Source organism: Arvicanthis niloticus, chromosome 20 (genome assembly GCF_011762505.2).
Source record: "Arvicanthis niloticus isolate mArvNil1 chromosome 20, mArvNil1.pat.X, whole genome shotgun sequence".
In the NCBI taxonomy this organism is placed as follows: Eukaryota; Metazoa; Chordata; class Mammalia; order Rodentia; family Muridae; genus Arvicanthis; species Arvicanthis niloticus.
In genome coordinates this window covers 28,796,702-28,818,981 of record NC_047677.1, presented here as the reverse complement: position 1 = coordinate 28,818,981, position 22,280 = coordinate 28,796,702, and the positions used below count along the sequence as shown (strand labels likewise).

Below are 22,280 nucleotides of genomic sequence, written 5' to 3'. Positions count from 1 at the left end.
GTCTTTACTACAGTAGCCACTTTATCATATTACTCTGTGTGCATGGGGGGATGGGGACAGCTAAGTGCGGTGCCTGTGGAAGTCAGAGGACAGCTTTTGGGAACCAGTTATCTCCTCCCATTGTATGGGTGGGAGAGATCAACTCACCAGCCTTCAACTCCTCTTGAGAGAATAAACATTTTAAACAAAAAACATTTAAGCATTTTGATATCCTGCTATTACAACTTTATCACATTATGGTGCTCTCAAGAATATGTGCCTTGGAGCTGGAGAGCTGGCTCAGCCGTGGAGACCATGTGCTGCTCTTGCAGAGGACCCAGCACCCACATGGTGGCTTACAAGCATCTGTAACTCCAGTTCTAAAGGACCCGACTCCCTCTTAGTACACATGCTGCTCCAGGTAGACCTATATAATGGGAAAGAAGAAAAAGTATATCTTAATATGGACCTTGGAGTATTAAAAGAGAGAGACAGGTAGACAGAGAAAGAGAGACAGAGACAAAGAGAAAGAGAGAGATCTGTGCCTGTCCTTACCCCAGCTTCTGGACAGAGCCAGCATAGCTAGATCAACAGCCATATAAACACATAAGTTTTTGGTCTGCTTTTGTGGGTTTTTTTTTTTTTTTTTCAAAGACAAGATTTCTCTGTGTAGCTCTGGCTGTCCTGGAACTCACGCTGTAGACCAGGTTGTCCTGGAACTCAGAGATCCACCTGCCTCTGCTTCCTGAGTGCTGGGATTCAAGGCGTGCACACCACCACCAGGTAACACATCAGCCTTTAATTACGGGACTTTAAAAGCTAAGTAGACAGGCTGATGAGGACCTAGAGGTACTAAAAGCTCCTGTTTCTAAATTAAAACAAGTTAGATTCCCTTGTGGAAGTTGGGGAGGCTTAAAGTTACTTTAAAAATTGTCTTTCCATAATCAGTTTGGTTTGATATAAGTCGAGTCACAATCTACAGAGATTTTCAAGTTTCGAGACAGTACATACATCTGATTGTGGTTGTACGGGGCATGCTGGGCAGTATAAGGCAGCGAAGAAATGATGGTCCATTTTCCATCCAGATTCCGTTCCAAGGTCTGCAATGCCTAACTAAGCATGCACTTCATTCTTAATCCTTGAGTTCAGTCAGGATTCGATGGTACCTTACACGTACACGGTCCCTCAGAGTTAACTGGTCAAATGTGTTTGAAGCTTCTTACAAGGCTAACCCATCAGGAGCAGTTGTCGAGTGGGGCGATTGCTTAAGCAACAACAGTGGGTCAACAAAAACAAGATGTTATCAATAATGTGTGTGTGTGTGTGTGTGTGTGTGTGTGTGTGTGTGTGTGTGTGTAATAAAAATAGAGGGAGTGGGAGGGGCTTCCCCTTTGATGTGGCGGAGAGGCAACAAGTTACAGTGTTTACCCAGCTGGTGCTGGGCCCGTGGCTGTACAGAGGATAGCAATTGTCTGAGAGCCCATCAAACTCATTTTTTCTCTCTGTGTGTGTTTCTTTTTCTTTTCTTTCTTCTTCTTTATTGATAAAAATCTGCAAAAAAGAAAAAAACTGTTGACAATGCATTTTACTGAAATGACAAAATAGAAATTGTTGATACACACTATTCTCCAAACAGACTTATGAATGACAAAACAGGAAAAGATTCAGATACAATTAAGGGAATCAGCACAAGGTTATACTCCTCTCTCTCTGTTTTAATTTCTCTCATTAGTTGTATGAAGTGAATTATGACCTAAAATTGACAGGCTGGAATTCAAAGCCCTGGTATCTTCTTCAAAGAGAAGTTTTTGGTTTTTTGGGTTTTTTTGTTTTTTTTTTAAAAGATAGAAATAAGTTAAAGTGAAATTGTGAAAGCCAGACCCTGATCTGGGATTACTGATGTCTTCCTATGAAAACGTAGATACCAGGAACCCGAGTAAACAGGAACAAGAGGCCATACGACGTGCAGCCAAGAAAGAGGCCACCTGCGAGACAGGGTGGCCTCAGAAATGCGCTAACCATCCATTGAACTAAACTTTGAGCTTCACAGACTACAAGGCACACTTGAGCCACCAGAGGTGTTTCGTTAGGGCAGCTAGAGCGGAGTAATACTGTCTGCACTGATATTTGATAAAACGAAGCACTTTACAACTTTCTTTTTGCTTTGGTTTGGTTTTCTTGAGTTGGGGGTCTCCTGTGCCCTATGCTGTCTGTGGCTACCCACGTCCGACCCGAGGAATAAGGCAATGGCAACCATGTTCTTCTTCAAGCGGTTTATTCAACTATCCCTGTACAGCGAGCTTCTTCTCTCTCTCTCTTCTCCTCCCCAGCTCCCGCAGCCCCTTATAAGCATTGCCTTAATCCTATCAGCAGCTGCCACAAAGTCACTGGAGATTGGCCATTCTCCATGATTTGAGGTGGGATGATCGGGTAACCACACCTCTCAGCGCATACAACTCCATATATGGAGTTGTCTTTTCTCTCAAGCAATGCCTATGCCAAGCGCCACCTTGTAATGGCGAGAGCGGAGCCGCTTCCCACAGCTGTCCAATGGCTATGTAGCCACAGCTGGTCTTGAACCTCCAGTCCTCTGCTTCCACATCCCAATGGCTGGGATCACAGGTGTGTGTCACCACATTTGTCTAGGAAACATATTTTCTGTGTGGGTGTGTGCATGCCACGCCAAATGTATGGTGGTCAGAGGACAACCTTCAGGAGTTGGTCTTTCCACCATGTGGCCCTGGGGATGGGACTCAAGTTGTCAGGCTTGGTAGCAAGTACCCTGTCCTGCTGAGCCATCTTGCCAGTCCATAGGAAACAAAGAAAGAAGCAGGAAAAATAAGAGTTTGAGGATAATTACATAGAGAGACTCAGGGCTAGCCTGTGCTATGTGGCAGCATGTAGACTCGCCCCCCCCAAAAAAAAAATGAATGAATGAGTGAATTAATACAGTTCGCATCCTAAATGTATCCATAAACTTTGGAGAAATTATTTATTTTACTCTATGAAATTCAGACAAGTAAGTCTACATTTTGTTTTAAACCAAAATCCAGAAGACATTTTTGTACGGCTAGGGATCACAGAACACCAATGGGGAATGGTTTTTTAACAGAGATCTACAAATAACATTAACAGGAAAAACATGTAATACAAACTAAGTAGTATCTAAGTGTACTCTTACAGATACAAACTACATAGTATCTAAGTGTACTCTTAGAAACATGTGTATCTAAGAGCCTTAGTTGACTCAAATACTGAAATAAACTTACAACAATTTTCTCACGTAAACAACATGTAGGCGGTAAGAATCAATGATACAGAGGGTAGGGGAGGTGCTGGGTTCAATCCCCAGCACAAATTAATACAAAGCACACTTTTAAGAATGGGTTCAAAGTTGGGGGACTTGACCATTCTGAGCCCCTCACAAATACAATGTTTTAAAAATTCGAACAAAGATTCACTTTGGTAGCACAGACAAAGGCCTCGCCCTTCCTCACAGAGCTGCAATGCCTCAGATTTCATAGTTTCTGAACTTCCTCAGGAGTTCTGAGGGAGCATCGCCAGACCAGCGGAAACGAAGGTGGCCACAGTTCAAGTCTGAGAGACCTTGAGAAGAGGGAAGAGAAACACTTCAAATCAGAAATAAGGAAGAAGAGTCAAACTACCACAGTAAAACAGTCAGGGGGATAAGACTCCACTGCAACCTTTTTTAATGTAGTCCTGACTGACCTGGAACTCACTATGTAAACTGGACTAGCCTGGAACTCACTATGTAAACTGAGCTAGCCTGGAACTCACTATGTAAACTGGGCTAGCCTGGAACTCACTATGTAAACTGGGCTAGCCTGGAACTCACAGAGAGAGCTCTGACTGCCTTCAAACTCTTGAGTACTGAGATTAAAGTCATGTGCCACCATACCTTGCAGATATTCATATTTTATAGAAACAGTACTTACATTAACGATATGCTGACATTCCTATAAATAGAAATTACAATTCATGTGTACAAGGACCTCTCATGCTTAATAATAACTATCCTCTCCCAAAATGGGAATTTTTTTAAATAATATTTTTACTAATTCCTTAGGAATTTAGTACAGAATATTTCAAGCATATTCACCCCTCCACCCCTCCCCTTAGCTCTTCCCAGGTCCATTCCTCACCTCCCTCCTACTTCCTGTCTCTTCTTAAAAAGCCACCCAAGCCAGGCGGGCGAGCACACACCTTTAATCCCAGTACTCGGGATGCAGAGACAGGCAGACTTCCATGAGTTCCGAGTCGGTCTGGTCTACATAGGTAGTGAGACCTGTCTACATTGCTGTGCCTACTAGAACAGGTTAAGGGCAGCTGTAATATAACCCACCGTCTCTGACATCACTTACCTGGAGAGTCTGGGTCCTGTGGGGAGATGCCCTTCTCTGGGGGCTCAGATTCCTTTTGTATCATTTTCTCCGGGGTTGCTTCTGGGTCCCCTTTCTTGGTTACTCTCTGCTCCCTCCGTTCTTTGTTTGGAACTGTGTTGGTGAAAGTCTGGCCACTTCCTTCCAGCATCAAGTCTTTCTTATTTCTGACAGCCCAATGCATCGACTAGAATAATTAAGAGGAGACACATAAACATCATTCATTTCTTACATTTGGTTATTTGTTGAGGGGTGCATTTGGGGTGCCGTGGGAGACAGCTTTCAGAAGCCCATTCTCCTTCCACCAAAGGAATTCTGGGATCAGACTCAGGTGCTCAGGTTTTGCTGGCAAACATTTTTACCCAACTGAGGTATCTCACCATCTGGACCTGGCCAGCCCAGGTCCCGCCCCACACCCCCATGCCCCGCACCCCCCTCCCCGCCACATCATATAGTCCAGACTAGTCTGGAACCATGGAGCTTCTGTTTGGCTGTATGGTGCTGGCTGTTATGATACTTTGTTGTTATGTAGATGTACAGAATACAGACAGAGAGCAGGGGGAGAAGACCATCTTCTTCCTGAAGGGCTGAAGATAGTTCAGTGGCAGAGAGCTTGCCTAGCCTGAGAGATCTCAGGTTCAATCAGAAACCACAAAAGGGCAGGTGGTAAGGGCTATGAAGAAGGAAAGAATAAAAAAAAATTCAAGAATAAAAAAAAAAAAAAAAAAAGCCAGGCATGGTGGCACTCAGACACTCAGGAGACAGGAGTAGATAAATCTCTGATTTCGTGGCTAGCCTGGTTTACATAGCTAGTCCAGGCCAGCTAGGGCTATACAGGGAAATGTCTCAAAAAAAATGAGCTTAGAGAACTGAAACTGTAAACTATGAAAGTCACAATTTAGGGCCAGTGAAATGGATCGTTGGGTAAAGGAGCTTGACACCAAGCCTGACAACCTGAGTTCAAGCCCCAGGACCCACAGAGTGGAAGGAAATGACTGACTCCTGCAAGCTGTCCTCTGCCCCACACATGTGTGTCACAGAAGACACACATGCACACTCATACACACACACACACATGTACACCCATAAACACTCACATACATACAGACCACACACACGTGCATACCCACACACACATGTACACTCATATATAAACACACATACACACACCACACACACATGCACACCCATACACTCACATGCACACCCATATATACACATGTACACTCATACATAAACATACACATACACCCATACCTAAATACACACACATATATACACCCATATATACACACACTTGTACACCCATAAACACTCATAAACATACACACTACACAAGCATACACACATACCACACACACATGCACACCCATACACACACGCATACTCCCATACATAAACACACAGATACATATACCACACACAAACACACATACATAAACACACACACATACATACATACACATACATCACCACACATATAGATACACACACTACACATAAACACACACCACACACAAACACACACATAGTACACTGTCAGGAGCCATAATGGGACAAGCTAATAACTAGCAGGTGATCATCCTGAAAAGGCCTGCCTTGGATAATCATATAATCTGTGACAGGTGCGTCCTTATTCAGTAAGGCTGTAAGGGATTCATTTTAGGAAAGATTCCTGCTATTAATATGCTTTTCCTATTATTAGTCAATGGATATAACAATCACTAAGCAAAGGCACACCCCTTTGGAGCAGATCTCTGCAGATCTATGAAGATGTACTGTCTTGTAGTGATGCTATATAGACAAATAGATGATTTCTTAAGTCTTAATGATGATCCTATAAGGATTCCTAAAATTATATCAATGATTATTAAGCTCTTTTATAACAGGACTGCTATTAGGTCCTTTTCTGATAGTCAAAACTGCAATGAGAACTCTGCCAGTCTCCCAAGTGTCACCAGTTATTTGCTCTTAGATAGTAACCAAACTTTCTCTTACTCAAAGCACATTCCAAGAGGTTGTAAAACAATTAACCAAAGGTCATTAAAAGGGAACCAACGATTTATTATAGGTGCTAGGACAGAAGATAAAATATTGCCTGGGTTTATCTACACAAAGCTTCACTAATAACCTAGTTATAGTTTTAAACCTTCAGTGAACCTGTGGAGCTGTGACAGGTGATGGATGTTTAGCCAGATAATTACTCCTAATGGATATGCATATAAACATTCTCTGTTGTAAACTTCTATTTCAATTTATGATTTGAATTTTTGGTGTGAACTTGTGATGAACTTTGTAACATGTGATCATGTATTCTGAAAGATGTGTAAGCACTGAGGACAAAGAGATGAGAGGCAGATAGAATAGAAAGATAGAATAGAATTTTTTCCCTTTCCCCAGAGTAGAATTTTTCTCTTTCCACGCTTAGGATTTTTCTGCTTTTCCCCTTAGATAGCTTTCATAGGAAACTTTTAACAACTTAGTAATAAAATACTATAACCACATCTCTAAGTGTCTTTTCTTCCTGTGACTTCCGACTAGCAGGGTGAAAGTTAGAGCCCAGCAGTTCCTGCTGAGATAGAACAAAGGCCACATTGCCTCATCTTCTCTGTTAGGCCACAGGCGTTAATCACCTAAGCCTGCAGTCTCTTACCCTCAGAAGGAGCAAGAAAGTTTTAGGACTTTTTAGAAGTTACCATCAACATTTCAGTACAAGTTAAAGAGCTAGAAAGCCCTGAGACTCTCAGACTTTAAAGCCATCACCAGAGTCCTACTCTGTGCCCCCGCCACTACCCTCTCTGGACAGAAAGGCTCCCTGCAGTACACACACATGCACACACATACACACACACAACTGAAACTAAAACCCAGGCAATTATTCAGGCTAGAGTGTGGCTCAGTGGAAGAGTGCAGTGCCTAGCAATATGCACAAGGCCCTGGGTTCAATCCTCAATCCCCAGGAAAAGAAAAACAAGCAAACATCACAAGGCCACCAAGAAACGTGTAAACAGTGTTTCCCTCTCAAAATCAAAGTGCCTGTGGTCCACCTAGACAGGTACTAGGGATGAGGGCCCTGGGTGACACTCAGCTTCCTGCTCCCATAAAAGGCCTCAGTGAAAACATGTTCTGAGATAGTCTGACTTACCCACCGCCCATATGAATAAATCAAAATTAAACGTTCTATCATCAGACTCTTGCCGCCACTAATTCCAATTACAGAAAGAGTCAGAAGAAAAACCCAAGCTGTACTTAACCTCATAGGCAACTGCCCCACCCCCACCATGCACCGTAGTTAATCAAAGAAGATCAAATACAAGAGCGAAGCTGAAATCTGGTAAAATGGCCCAGTGGGCAAAGGCACTTACCACCAAGCCTTACTACCTCAGTCTGATACCTGGAAGTCACATGGTAGGAGAGAACCAATTCTTGCAAGCTGTCCTCTGCCCTCTACATGTATTCTGTGGAACACATACACACCAAATATGGAAAGGTTTTAAGGGTGACCCTACACTAAACAGTCCGTGTTGTGAAGCAGACAGTTGACAGGGCACGGTTTTTCATGTTCAGAGTTTGCTCCACAGCTCCACCAGAGTATGAGTGGCTCAGAACAGCATGCGGCATCAAATAAACTAGTCCTCGGTATATCAACAGGGCTGGGCACGGAGTTCAGTTAGGTAAAGTGCTTCTCTGGCATTTGACAAGTCCTGGGTTCAATCCCCAGCACCAGACAAAAAAGTCAGGCACTCAGGCTGGATGGAGCTCAACTGATCCTGTGCTGCCTGGTATGGTGGTTTGAATAGGTGTGGCCCACACAGGTGTTTGAATGCTTGGCCCATAGTGAGTGACACTATTAGGAGGTGTGGCCTTGATGGAGGAAGTAGATCTCCTATGCTCAAGCTACATCCAGCATGGCACACAGTTTCCTACTGCTGCCCATGGATCAAGATGTAGAAGTCTCAGCTCCTCCAGCACCATGTCTGCCTGGATGCTGCCATGCTTCCTGCCAGGATGATAATGGACTGAACCTCTGAACCTGTAAGCCAGCCCCAAATGAATGTTTTCCTTTGTAAGAGTCGCCATGGTCATGGTGTCTGTTCACAGCAGTGAAACCCAAACTAAGACAACTAGCATGCCTAGATCCTACAGTGGACAAGATGGATCCCACACCACATAACATAGAGGATAGAGCACGCCAATGCTCACAGCACTCAAGAGGTGAAGGCAGGAGGGTCATTAGTTCAAGGTCATCTATCCTTGAACACATACTGAGTTTGAAGCCAGACTGGTATGGACATGAGACCCTGCCTCAAAAAAAAAAAAAAAAAAAAAGAAAAAAGAAAAAAAAAAAGAAAAGAAAAAGAAAAAGGAAAGAAGGAAGGAAAGAAAGAAAGAAAGAAAGAAAGAAAGAAAGAAAGAAAGAAAGAAAGAAAGAGAGAGAGAGAACCAATAGAAATATCCAGTGATGGGCTGCAGACAGGAACTAAGAGGCAAAGAGGAGAGAAACGCATTGACAAGCATGAGGCAGAGAGTCAGCAAACACCACAGGACAAAGGCCATGAATGCTCGTGTCTGTCAAGTTGGGCTCCTGGTATTTTCCACTCATAATAAACTTGTTTACCAGCTTTCCTTAGCAGACCTTTTTCTTTTCTTTAGGAAATAATTATCTTACATTCCAAGGCTCTGTCAACACTAGCAAATGTTTTTTAATCTACATGCCACTAAACGCTGGAAAAAGGAAACCAAAACAAAGCAACTGGCTCACGTGTGCCACAGCTCAGCTGAACAACAAGGCAAAAATTGGGTTTTTTTCACATCGTTATTTTATGTGTGTGGATGTTGTCTCTGTATATGTGTCTGTATACCACTAGGTTTGTCTGGTGCCTGAGCTGGCCAGAGGAGACTTCAGATGCCCTGGAACTGGAGTTAGACAACTATAAACAGCCATGTGGTTGCTGGGAATTGAACTTGGGTCCTCCGGAAGAGCAGCCAGTGCTCTTAATCACTGAGCCATCTCTCCAGCCCCCAAAATTATTTTTATCCTGAGTTACCGTGAGTAGATTTTTTTACTTGCCTGAGCGGTTGATCTCTGACCTGCTTGCTCTGGGATAGTATCCAAACAGGGCAGACTGTCTTTTCCAAAGCAGGTATTGATGTGCTTACTGTTTCCCATCTGGCTAGATAAAGAGTGGCTATCTGGACATGGTAGGAAGCTTCTGCAGATAGCCAGTGGCCAACTGGACTCCCTCCAAAGATATACCACCCAGCTAGGAACTCAGAAACAATCAATAGGCCAGTAGACTTATGTGAGGTAACAGGAAGACCCCCAAAATTCCTCCCCAAAACAGTTGATTTATCCAACAGCCAAGTCCAAAAAACAATTATGTCTAACTTATAAAATTTACAGCAATGGGTATGACATGGGACAATTTTATTAGTCTTTGAGGATGCTTTCTTATGGTTTTGACTGTGATTTAACCAGATCCATTTCCCAGCAGCCTTCTAGCCTTCCTGGCCTGTACTCTGGAAGTAGATAGAAAGCCTAGATTCTCTGCACTAAAAAAAAGGTCTTTGTGAACTGGAGAGATGGCTCAGTGGTCAAGAGCACTGACTGCTCTCCCAGAGGTCCTGAGTTCAATTCCCAGCAACCACATGGTGGCTCACAATCATCTGTAACAGGATTCAATGCCCTCTTCTGGTATGTCCGAAGATAGCTACAGTGTATTCATATACATAAAACAAATAAATCCTTAAAAAAAAAAAAAAAGGTCTTTGTTAGGCCTGGAGGTGCAAGCCTGTAATCCCACTACTTAGGAGGTGGAGGCAGGAGAATTAAATGTTGAGGTTTGGTCTGTTGCTATGTACTGTAATGCTACATACCTGCCCCCAAAGTCTGGTTGCCCCCAGGGACAAGGAAATCCTCACATACACCAAGTGATGCTATGAAACCTTGCTCCTTAATTTAAAACTATTGGTTGAACAAAGATGCCTATAGCTTGATAGAAGAAAAGTAAGCAGCGCTTCAGTTTGAGTGAAGGAGCTCAAAGATGTAGCTTGGTTGGTAGGGTACCTGTATACACTCCAAAGGAGGAGGTAGAAGGATCAGAAGTTCAAGGTCACCCTCAGCAAGTTCAACTTCAGCCTTGGATTCATGAAATCTCCTCTAAAAACAACAATAACAAAGTCTGTTTCCTAATTATCATAGGATCTCAAAGGCCTGGATCCCTGAAACTCAAACCAATATCTACTTAAAATAACTTTTTTGGTTTGTATGTTTTTTGAGGGTCTTACTCTGTAGCCCTTGCTGGTCTGGAACTCACACTGCGTGGAGTACGCTGCCTTAAACTAACAGAGATCCACCTGCCTCTGGCTCCCAAGCACTGGAATTAAAGATGTGCCTGGCCTTTAAACTTTTAATATTTATTTGTTATATGTGTTTTGTTTATCTCTGTGTGCACGTGTGTATGTGTATGGACATATATGTATGCTGTGGTGTATGTGTAGATATCAGAGGCCAGCTTTCAGGAATCCATTTTCTCTGACTACCATGTGGATTCCAGGGATGAAACTCAGGCTGTCAGGCTTGGTAACAAGGGCCTGTACCCACTGGGCCATCTCAAAAGCCATGTATCTCATTTTTAAACCAACATCACATGCTCGAATTTAAGTTTCTAATATATTCATTGGTTTAGGTCAGTGGTTTTTAACTATAGGTCTCGACGCTTTGGGGAGTTGAATGACCCCTTCGAAGACCACTGGAAAACAGATATTTACATTATGATTCATAACAGTAGCAAAATTACAGCTATGGAGTAGCAATGAAGATAATTTTATGATGGGGGGCGGGGGGTCACCACAACATGCAGAACTTTATTAAAGGGTCACAGCATTAGGAAGATGGAGAAACACTGGCTTAGGTGAACTCTTAAGATATATTTTTTAAGATTTACTTTTATTATTTTAATTATGTGTAGGAGTGTGTGTGTGTGCATATGAGTACGTGCACATGAGTACAGATACTCTGCATGCCCAGAGGCATCAGATCCCCTGGAGCTGGAGTTACAGTATTGGGTCACCCTGAAGCCGTGGCTTATCTGAGCAGTGTTCCCAATGGAAAGATACACAGACCTGAAATACAGCCCTGTATGTGACACGTAAAACTGCCTTCAGATAAACCCTGTTCTCCTAACTAATGACCATCCTCCTAATCACACTAACTGCATAAAAATCAGAGCCACGAGCTTAATGGGGTGAGGGAAAGACATTGTACTAGGCTTCACGCTCTGAGGATGTGCAAGTCAAATGAATACGAAAGTGTCTTTCGGAGCCTAAACTTCTACCTTTTATTTTCAGAATGCTGTGTGCAATACAGCTAATCCCAAACCCTAATGACAGTGTGTGGCCACAGAAGGCCGGTCGCCAACCAACCTGACAGAAGCCAAACAATAACTGTTAATGATGCCAGGACATAGAAGACTTAAAGAAAAAAAGAAATCACGACTGACTTAAAATTTATTTTATTGATATGTATGCATATGTGTCTGTAGGAGTGTATGCTACAGATATGCAGATGCCACAGTGTCCAGTAGAGGGTTTTGGATTGATCCCCTGGAGCAGAACTAGTGGTTGTAAAATGTCTGACCTGGGTGCTGGGGCCCAAACACCAGTCCCAGCAAGAATGCTCTTAACCACTGAGCCATCTCTCCACCTCCCACTGCTGATTTCGTGGGTTTATTTGGTTTTGACTTTTGTCTACCACCTGAATGCAACCCCTTGCCTGGAAAGAACAGATATAAAGCTTATTATTTTTGTATCTCTAATGAAAATAAGACTGAAACCAAATTTCATACTACTTCAGCTTGGGTGACAAGATAAAGGATGTGGCCAGTAAGACTAAAATATAATTATTATAAAGGTTCACACAATGAATAGTTAGGCTAAATCCAAGATGGAATTGTTGTGTTTAGAGTTAGGAAAGTAACATTAAATAAAATACAATGGTAATATAGATAAAAGTGGAGACTTGGACAAGAATTTTTTAAAAATCTGTAGCTAACTTGGTATTAGTGGTTAAAAAATTAAATGACCGGGGCTGGAGAGATGGCTCAGCGGTTGAGAGCACTGACTGCTCTTCCAGAGGTCCTGAGTTCAACTCCCAGCAACCACATGGTGGTTCACAACCATCTGTAATGGGATCTGATGCCCTCTTCTGGTGTGTCTGAAGACAGTGACAGTGTACTCATATAAATAAATAAAGTAAATAAATCTTTTAAAAAAAGATATATTTTTTATTTGTGTGTATGTATGTATGTATGCATGCCTGTGTGAAGAATGTCACATGTATGGGTACCCTAATAAAACAGAAGAGGGCATCAGACACCCTGAACTGGAACTACAGGCAGTTGTGAGCCACCCAGCATGGGTTTTAGGAACCAAACGTCAATCTTCAGAATAGCAGCAAGTGCCAGATGCCCACAGATGCCAGAAGAGGGTGACAGAGCTCCTGGAAATGGATTTACATGCAGTGTGAGCTGCCAATGTGAGTGCTGCAAACCAAACACTCTAGAAGAGCAGCCAGTGCTCTTAACCATAAGCCCCTGTATGTAAGTTTTTAATGGTGTTTAGAAGTAATGTAACTCTTTCCCACCATACATGATAGAAATAATTGTATTCTGTTTTGTTATAGACGCCCAAGCCTTATTAAGCAAACAAGTTCAAACAATAAGAAAAAAGATAAAGGAAGGGCTGGAGAGATGGCTCTGAGATACAGTGCTTCATGCTCTTCCAGAGGACCAGGTTTGGTCCCCACATGGCAGCTCACAACCACCTGTAACTCCAGCTCCACAGATCCAATGTGCTCTTCTTGGGAACACACACATGGCATACACAAGGAGACAAAAACACAGACACACACACAAACAAAAATACATCTTAAGCTGAGTGATGGTGTGCACGCCTTTCATCCCAGCACTTGGGAGGCAGAGGCAGGCAGATCTCTGTGGAGGCCAACCTGGTCTACAGAGATAGTTACTGGACAGCCAGAACTACATAGTGAGACCCTATCTTGAAAAACCTAATAGATGTAGGGATGACAGAGATAGATAAATAGATGTATCTATATCTTGAGAATATTTTTTTCAAGACTGAAGCAAGAGAATTTTTCAGCAGTTCAAAATGTTGTTACATGAGCATTCTGGTCAGCACAATTCTGGGAAATACTAGAATAAGGTGTAAATGATAGCAGGAAGTGTAATGTGCTAAAACAAGTGGCCATGGCCCCTTCTAAACACTCACTCTGGTGGTCTCTCATTCTCTGCTGACTTTCTCCTCACGGGGTTTTGAAAGCAACGACTTACCACTAATTTCTCGGTCCCTTTCCCTCCTAGAGCTTACTGATTCTTTAGGCTAAGTCGTGAGTCTAACCCTTGAGCAGCCTGGCCTCCAAACCCCAGCATCCCCAGAGAGAAACTCACAGTTTTCACTGAGTCGGCCAAAGCCTCCCACTGCTCAAACGACATAGACATCTGGCTCCTCCGCCAATGGTCATAGCGGGCTCGACTCTCCGCATTGCACAGAATCTCCTTCGCCTTCTGCAATTTCTGAAAGGTCTCCACTGGAAAACAAGACAAGAGATGAACACTGATCTCTTGGCAGGTTAAACTCCAAAACCATCCAATGGATCTCACCAGAATCTTGAGTCATTCACATGCTATGAGACTTTGGACTGGTCTCCCTAGCCAGGCTTTAGTGTCCTGGTTTGTAAGGTTATGTCATAAAGACAAGTGAGAGCTGGTGGTCAGGGAGTAAGGGTCTTTGCCTTTGCTACCAAGCCTGATGCCCTGAGTTTGATCTCCTGAACACACATAATGGAAGGAGATACCTGGCTTGTGCAAGCTGCCCTCTGAGTTTCACACATGCCTTGGGGTGTGCGGGGGACACAATAAATAAAATGAATAAAGAGGATTCTTATAAAGATAAACATTGGTTACAGATTAATATATTAACACTTTATTGGCTGGCAAAAATGAACTGCAAGTCGAAACGGTCCTCTCCCCTGCAGCCATCCAATAGCAAAATGAGTCCTTGTTGGCCTGGAGAGATAGCTCAGCAGTTAAGTGCACTTGCTCTTCCAAAGGACCCAAGTTTGACTCCATGTCAGGCAGCCGACAACCACTTGTAATTTCAGCTCCAGGGAATCCTATGCCCTCTTCTGGCTTCTTCAATTGAGCATGCACGAGCATGCATGCGCACGCACATACACACACACACACACACACACACACACATGCAATAGCTTCTGCAAGCACATACACACATATAAATAAAAATAAATAAAATATTTTTCTTTTGTTTGTTTTTCAAAACAGTGTTTCTCTGTGTAAGCCTACCATAGTGGAACTCTCACTATAGACCAGGCTGGCCTCAAACTCATTGAGAGATCCATCACCTCTGACTCCCAGCTGCTGGGATTAAAGGTGTGTGCTACTGCTGCCCAGCAAAAAATAAAATCTTACATTTAAAAAAAAAAAAAAAACCCTCACTGAATGAAAATTAATTAAGGCCAGGCAGCAGTGGTGGCTCACACCTTTAATCCCAGCACTTGGGAGGCAGAGACAGGGGGATTTCTGAGTTTGAAGCCAGCCTGGTCTACAGAGTTCCAGGACAGCCAGTGCTACACAGAGAAACCCTGTTTCAGCCCCACCCCCCCAAAATAATAATAATTAAGTTCAGCTCAACACTCAACATACAAGCCTGGGAATCCAGGTTTAATCCCTAGAACTCACACAAAGGTGGAAGAAGAGCACCAACTCCTCTGACCACGCCCACTCCATGGCGCACATACCCACAGACATCACCACTGCATTTAATTTGAAGACCTTGCAACAGTAGCAAGTGCTATACACAACTGAGGCCCTGTTGTGTAACAGTTTCCTCCAATATTGAAACATTTCACCCTGTAGGCAAAATACTTCAGCAGGAAGATAAACAACTCAAAATGGCTTCAGGAAGTTCCTGAAACTGACAAGATTCACTAGGCTCCTCCCATTTGGGGTAAGAAATAAACACTGAAGGACAGAAGAAAGCTGAATGATAAAATAAGGAAGACTCTGAGACCAGACAAGTTGCCTGGGAGAAGCTGAAACCAGCAGAACTGCCTGGAAGAAGTGTAGTCCAACTGAATCATTTGGAAGGGACACTCTCCCACCTATTGAGCTGCCCATAGGCAGTTCCAGTTCCCAGTTTTCCCAGTTTCCCAGGTTCCCAGGTTCCTTGAGCCATCAGCCAAGCTGGGGTAGGCTTGGGTGAGCTGTCTTTGAGTCATTTTTGCTCCTATAGGTCAGCCCTACAAAACTCATGGTTTACCAAGTTGGACTTGGGAGGCATGAGTACTTTGGTATTTCCTAGGCTCCATTTCTGAGGTGAATAGATATGTGTGTAGCGGTGTTGTATGTCCCAAGAAAAATTTTGTTCATCCTCTTAAGAAACAGCCATCAGTAGATTCTTACCGGCTTTGGAGTTTTCAGGATGCTTGTCAGGGTGACATTCCAGAGCTCTGACCTTAAATTCTGCCAAGATTTGCTCAACCTAAAACAAAAATCAGGGTTTCCAATAAAGAGGATAAGCAGAGGAAATTGCTTAGTCCAGTGGTTCTCAACCTCGCTAATGCTGCACACGACCCTTAATACCGTTGTTCCTCATATTGCACTGACCCCAACAATAAATTATCTTTCTGCTACCTTATAATTGTAATTTTGCTACTGTCATTAATCATAGTGTAAATATTTGTGTTTTCTGAAGGTCTTAGGTGACCCCTGTGAAAGAGTCATTTGACCCCTAAAGGAGTCTTGACCCCGCAGGTTGAGAACCACTAACATAGTCACCTGCAAACCTGAAGAGGATTCAACTTCAACGCCTAGCACCCATGTAAAAACCAGGCCTGGAGACCCAACCCTGTGATCCCAGTGAAGAGGGTGCAGACAAGAGAATCTGGAGCTCACTGGTCAGCCAGTTAGTTGACTTTGGTGAGCTGAGACTGTCTCAGAAAATAAGGAGGAGAGCAACTGAAGAAGATGCCAACACCAACCTCTGGCCTTTACACACACATGTGCACAGATGTACCTCGTAAGAGAATCAAATGTCTTCAAAGTGTAGGTAACCATGCCAACAACTCCAGCACTCTGAGGCAGAAAGAGGAGGACCAGAGGTTCAAGGAAGTTCATGCCAAAAGTGTAATAGTATACTTTGTATGTGTATGTGACAGGGTCACACTGTTAAAGCCCTGGCTGGCCTGCTATTCATCATGTAGACCAAAGAGATCAGCCTGCCTCTGCCTCCTGAGTGCTGGGATTAAAGGCACCTACCACCAAGCCCAGCAAAAGAACATTTTTAAAGATGTAGCTGTTTATTTTATGTGTGAATGTTATGTGTGTGCCTGGCATACATGGAGGTCAAGAGAGGGCACTAGATACCCAGGCATTGTAGCTCCAGGTGGGGATGAGGCACAGTGTGGGTGCTGGGAGCCAAACCCTCACCCTCTATAAGAGTAGCCAGTGCTCTTAACCACTGAGGCAACTCCCCTGTGCCCCCAAGTAAACGTTTGTAAATTAACATTTTATAAGTACCCTCAAACCCTCTTTGAATAAAAATCCTATCAATACAGAATAGAAAATTAAAAAAAATTTTGTATCCTTTTTACTCCTTTAAGATACATTTCCCCCATATTTATGTCTATGTTCTGGGAATGTTAACTAACTCTAATGTTAACTAATGCAAATGCTTAGAATTATACCTATCTGCCCAAGATGGTTGGAATTTTATTGTTGTGGATGTTCTGGGTTTTGTTTTTAATTCACTAGAAGACATTCTGGGGCCAGGTGTGGTGGTGCACGTCTTTGAGCTCAGCACTTGGGAGGCAGAGGCAGGCAGAGCTCTGTGAAACTGAGACCAGCCTTGGCTACCTAGTGAGGTCCAAGACAGCCAGGGCTATGTAGAAAGACCCTGTCACAAAAACAAAAAGTAAAAGGAGGAGGCAGAGGAGGTGGAAAGAAAGAAGGAAGCAAAGGGAGAGAGAGAGGAAGAAGGAGAGGGAGAGAGGGGGAAGTGAGAGAGAGAGACACACACACACACACAGAGAGAGAGAGAGAGAGAGAGAGAGAGAGAGAGAGAGAGAGAGAGAGAGAGAATGAATTCTGGGGTCAGTGAGATGGCTCAGTGGGTAAAGGCAATTGTCACCAAGCCCAATGACCTAACTTCAATGCCCCAGACCATATGGTGGAAGGAAACAACCAATTCCCACAACATGCCCTCTGACCTCTGCATGATGTGGCATGCACCCATACATACATATATACAAATAGACATGTAAATTACTTTTTCAACATTATAGTACCAGTCTATGGTAGCAAAGTGTAACTCCCCAACAGTGCTGACATGTCACTGCTACTTCCTGCTTTGTATTTCTTGAGTCTTGCCAATTTAATTTAAAAAAAAAAAAAAAGCTTGTATCTGTCTTTCAATATTTTACCATTTTACTGTCACAGGGTTAAATACAGACCTTCTGCAGGGCTGACCCTGAGTAAACCAGTAAAAGTGGCTAGTTTGCTTTCACCACAGCCTATCTCTCTCTTGCTGTCTGTATCCCACATTGCCCAGTGCCGAATGCAGTCCGTGGACAGCTGAAGCCCTTACGTCAAGGTCCACTAAGCCCTCCCTTCCGGATCCAGTATCCAGTGATCTGTCTGCACAGCTGCTTACTATGCCCGTGGTAAACAGAAATCGTGTTTAACTTTACTCATAGTTAAATAAACCAAAACCTCCAGAGGTGAAGGGAGGTTCAAAGACATGAACACCCATGCTCTCCTGAACCTTAACTAAGTAGATGCACATTTCTAAAATGAATTCAAGTACACATATATATTTGCAGGCATATGTAATATATATGTACATTATATATGAAATATATAATTATATTTGTGTGTGGACTATAAAATGTGTATATATATGCACATATATGTAAAATATGTGAAATAATGTACATGTTTTATATGTTAAACATATAATGTACATATGTATGTGTGTTTGTGTGTGTGTGTGTGTATATATATATATGCATATATGAAAAGCCTCTATTTCCAGTCTTTGACTCAAAATTCTAATTCTAAATACTTGTCTAAGGAGAAAAATCTAAAATGAGACAAGAATTTAGCTGCCAGTGTGGCTTATCCAGAGACTATCATAGCCTCAATGGAACCAAAGACAAGGCTTTATTCAGAATAAGAACTAAGGAATTGTCACATGCAAAGGGGACTGCAGTAAGCATATTTTTGGGATTTGGGTTTTGTTTTGTTTGAGGGGAGAGGCCCATAGAATAGCAGGAGGCTGTACATGGGTCATCCATCTTGGTGTCTTAAGTGACTCCATCTTGGGCCAAAGATCTGGTCCATCCCAACACACAAAGGTTCAATGAATAAAACATAAATTTTAAATGAAAATGTATGTATGATAGGCTATTTCTTTAAACTAATTTTTATAACTATAGATGTTTTAAAAATTGGCCTTGTAGCTGGGCATGGTGGCACATGCCTTTTATCCCATTACCTGTGAGGCAGAAACAAGTTATCTTATGAACTCATGACCAACGTGATCTACATTTGAGATGGTGAGTTCCAGGCTTGCCAGGGCTACGTAGTGAGACTCTGTCTTAAAAACAAAACAAAAAAACAAAAAAGTAATGCAGGCTATAGGACAGAATAAGTATTCCTATGCAGCCAAATAGAACCCAAATACACATACATACATACATACATACATACATATATACATACATACATGTATGCACATAAAATAAAAATGTCTTTAAAAGAATAACACATTTGTTTCAATTATGACTAAGGAAAGCATTACTTTCTTTAAAAGAAAACTCTCCCACCAGATACGTCATCTAACTTGATTTTAAGTGATTTGAAGTTACAATGGTATTTAATACCATTTGAAGTTTTAATGGTACTATAAAATCCATGAGACTTTCTCTGGCCGAGGAGACTACCGACAGGTGGCTCCGCCTCCTGAGTTCTAAATCGCAGCCTTTACTGTTGTTTCTAAGGCAGTGGTTCTCAACCTTCCTAATGCTTCGACCCTTTAGTACAATTTCTCACGTTGTGGTGACCGCCAACCAAAAAATTCTTTCGTTGCTACTTCATAACTGTAATTTTGCTGCTTTTATGAATTGTAATGTAAATATCTGACATGCGGGATATCTGATATGCTACCCCCAAGTCGGTAGCAACCCACAGGTTGAGAACCGCTGCTCTAAATAAATAAAAAAACTAGTCTGTATGTGGTCCCTCTCCCAGCTAACACTTTGAAGTTCGGAGTCCTTTCCTCAAATTAACCAGCAAGCATTTTAACCCTTCAATTTCCCCGAGCCGAGAAACTCCTTTAAAATGGTACCAAGGTTGAAGTTCGAAGAGATGTAGCTGATCTCAAAGCCGACCTGGTGAAAACCTGCAACCCTGCTTACCGAGGAGAGCTCGTCGCATCCCAGCAAGGCGTAGTAGTCCTCGCTGCCCTCCGGCCTGTAGTTCAGTATCGCGTCCATTTACAGAGGATGAGTCAGTCCTCTCCGACGACAGGGACACGGTGAGCTCCGTGGCAACCGCAAAGCTCTTTACATTTCAGCTGGACTTTCCAAACCAGCAAGCACCCAGACGTCAACCCAGCCCTTTGCAAACACAGCTTCTCATTGGCTGTTTGCCTAGGAGCGAGCCTGCCATGCGGGGCTGCTGGGATCTGTAGTTTGGGGTTTGTTGTTGCGGTTGTGTTTTTTGTTGACGGTGCTGCTCTTGTTTGTCGTTGATGTTGTTTTGGTTTGGTTTGCTTTGCTCTTTGCTTTTTGCTTTCATTGAATTTTATTTTTCATACGCTAAATATTCTGATTACGGCTTCCCGGGTCCCAACTCCTCCCAGATCCTCCCCCTCTTCTTCATCCACCCAACTTCACACATTTTTTTTCCTTCTCTGTTTAGAAAACAAAGGAAAAAAAAACTAAAATAAAAGAATATAGAGAAAAAAAAGAAGAAACACACACAAACAAAATCTATAAAAATAAAAACAGAAACTGGGAAATCATAACCTACAAGTAAAAGGCCAGTAATTTTTTTAATGCAATATGAAGAAAAAAATATACACCATTGAGTTCGGTTTGTGCTACCCATCTCCTGCTGGACATGGAGCTTCCCCTTAATGTGCTTAAGATACCCTGTGAGACTGGACAAGAGAGAACTACTTTTTCCTTGGTAGACAGATGTCAACTGGAGATGGTTTGTTGGTTAGGGATGGGAGACTGTGACTGCTTCCCTCTCTCAGTGCTCAGACCCCATTTGGCTTGAACATGTGCAGGCCCTGTGTGTGCTGCCACAGTCTCTGTGAGTTCCTATGTGCACCAGTATAGTTTGAGTAGTGACATGGTGATTTTTTTCCTATCAGCTGATCGGAGGTCAGTTTTTACAAACTCCCCTATTTATTGGTGCTCTGTTACCTAGACAGTTTTGGTGTTTGTTTGTTTGTTGTTTTCCTATTTTTTACGAGACAGAAGAAAACGTGAAGCAAGTTTTTAAGATTTGTTCAATAGAAAGAGTGGATATTTTTTTCAATAGAAAAAGGGCGTGGCACTTTTTTCCAAGTGCCTAAAATAGCTTGTAATTTTCGGCGGTTGTAGATATAGCTGGGTGGCCAGCACTTGCCTGCCACCGGCCACGCCCTAGGTGAGGGGGAGGGGGAAAGAAAAGGGGAGAAGGAGAGATAAGGGAGAGAGGGAGAGGGAGAAAGAGAGGGGAGGGGGACAGGAGGGAGGGGAAGAGGAGGCCGAGAAGAGGTCACAGATTCTGAAATCAGTGGCTGGAGAGATGGCTAGCGATTAAGAGCCCTTGCTGTACATCCAGAGAACCGTAGTTCAGTTTCCAGAGCCCAGCATCTCGTTAACTCCAGCTCCAGGAGATCGGACACCTCTGACTTCCTAGGACACCTGTACTCACATGCACGCGCCCACATGCAAACATACACATGGACACATAATTAAAACTGATACAACTTAAATATAAACAGGTTAAGTAGCCAAGTATGATGACACATATCTATAATCTAATCTTATCCCAGGTTTGAGAACAGCCTAGGATACAGGAGAGCTAATATATATTATAAATACATGTATTTTATTACATATAATTTATATGTATATAATTTTTATATATTATATATTTATATATATGGCATGGTGCATGCCTTTAATTCCAGCTTTCAAGAGGCAGAGGCAGGTGGATCTCTGTCAATTTCTTTTTCTTTTTAATAAACCTTTTTAAATTTTATTCACTTTTGTTTGATGTGCATTGGTGGTTTGCCTGCTCGTCTGTCTGTGTGAGAGTGTCAGATCTTGGAGTTAAAGACAGTTGTGATCCACCATGTGGGTGCTGGGAATTGAACCTGGGTCCTCTGGAAGAGCAGTCAGTGCACCTAACCTCTGAGCCATCTCTCCAGCCTACACATGGTACTTCTTAGTTCCTGGTTTCCATTTATTCAGTCCAGGGCCCACCCAAGGGAAACGTTGGCACCCACAGTGATCAGGCAGGTAGGTTTTCCCACCTAAATTAATATAATTAAGACAATCCCCCATGCCTCCGGCGATGCTAGAGTCTGTGATAACTTACCCATGGCATTAACTGTCTCTAACCTCAGTGTCAAGGTATACAGACAGGCAGATCCCTGGGGCTTGATGGCTAGCCAGCCTAGCCAAAGTGGTGCACTCCAAGTTTAATTCATTGAGAGACTATCTCAAAATATGAAGAGAAGCTAGGTGGCCCAAACTTTAATACTAGCACTGGGGAGGCAGAGGACAGGTAAATCTCTGAG

The 22,280-nt window shown here is 42.8% G+C and overlaps 1 protein-coding gene across 3 annotated transcripts; it reads right to left on the bottom strand.

The window, feature by feature from the left end:
• Window positions 1-602: 602 nt before the first annotated feature.
• Window positions 603-20,235, bottom strand: Dnajc12 (DnaJ heat shock protein family (Hsp40) member C12). Of its 3 annotated transcripts, none has more exons than XM_076917178.1 (6): window positions 19,897-20,235; window positions 15,884-15,962; window positions 13,850-13,989; window positions 10,447-10,539; window positions 4,362-4,566; window positions 603-1,530 (listed from the first exon to the last, which is right to left on the bottom strand). In XM_076917178.1, exons 1-6 carry the CDS (start codon window positions 19,972-19,974, stop codon window positions 1,517-1,519), a joined length of 609 nt encoding a protein of 202 aa, XP_076773293.1. In that variant the 5' UTR covers window positions 19,975-20,235; the 3' UTR covers window positions 603-1,516. The 3 variants fall into 3 exon arrangements, with proteins under 3 accessions (XP_076773293.1, XP_076773292.1, XP_034380185.1); XM_076917177.1 differs by lacking the exon at window positions 603-1,530 and adding an exon at window positions 2,947-3,585 and having other exon boundaries at window positions 19,897-20,127; XM_034524294.2 differs by lacking the exons at window positions 603-1,530; window positions 10,447-10,539 and adding an exon at window positions 2,947-3,585 and having other exon boundaries at window positions 19,897-20,116.
• Between the last annotated feature and the right edge of the window lie 2,045 nt (window positions 20,236-22,280).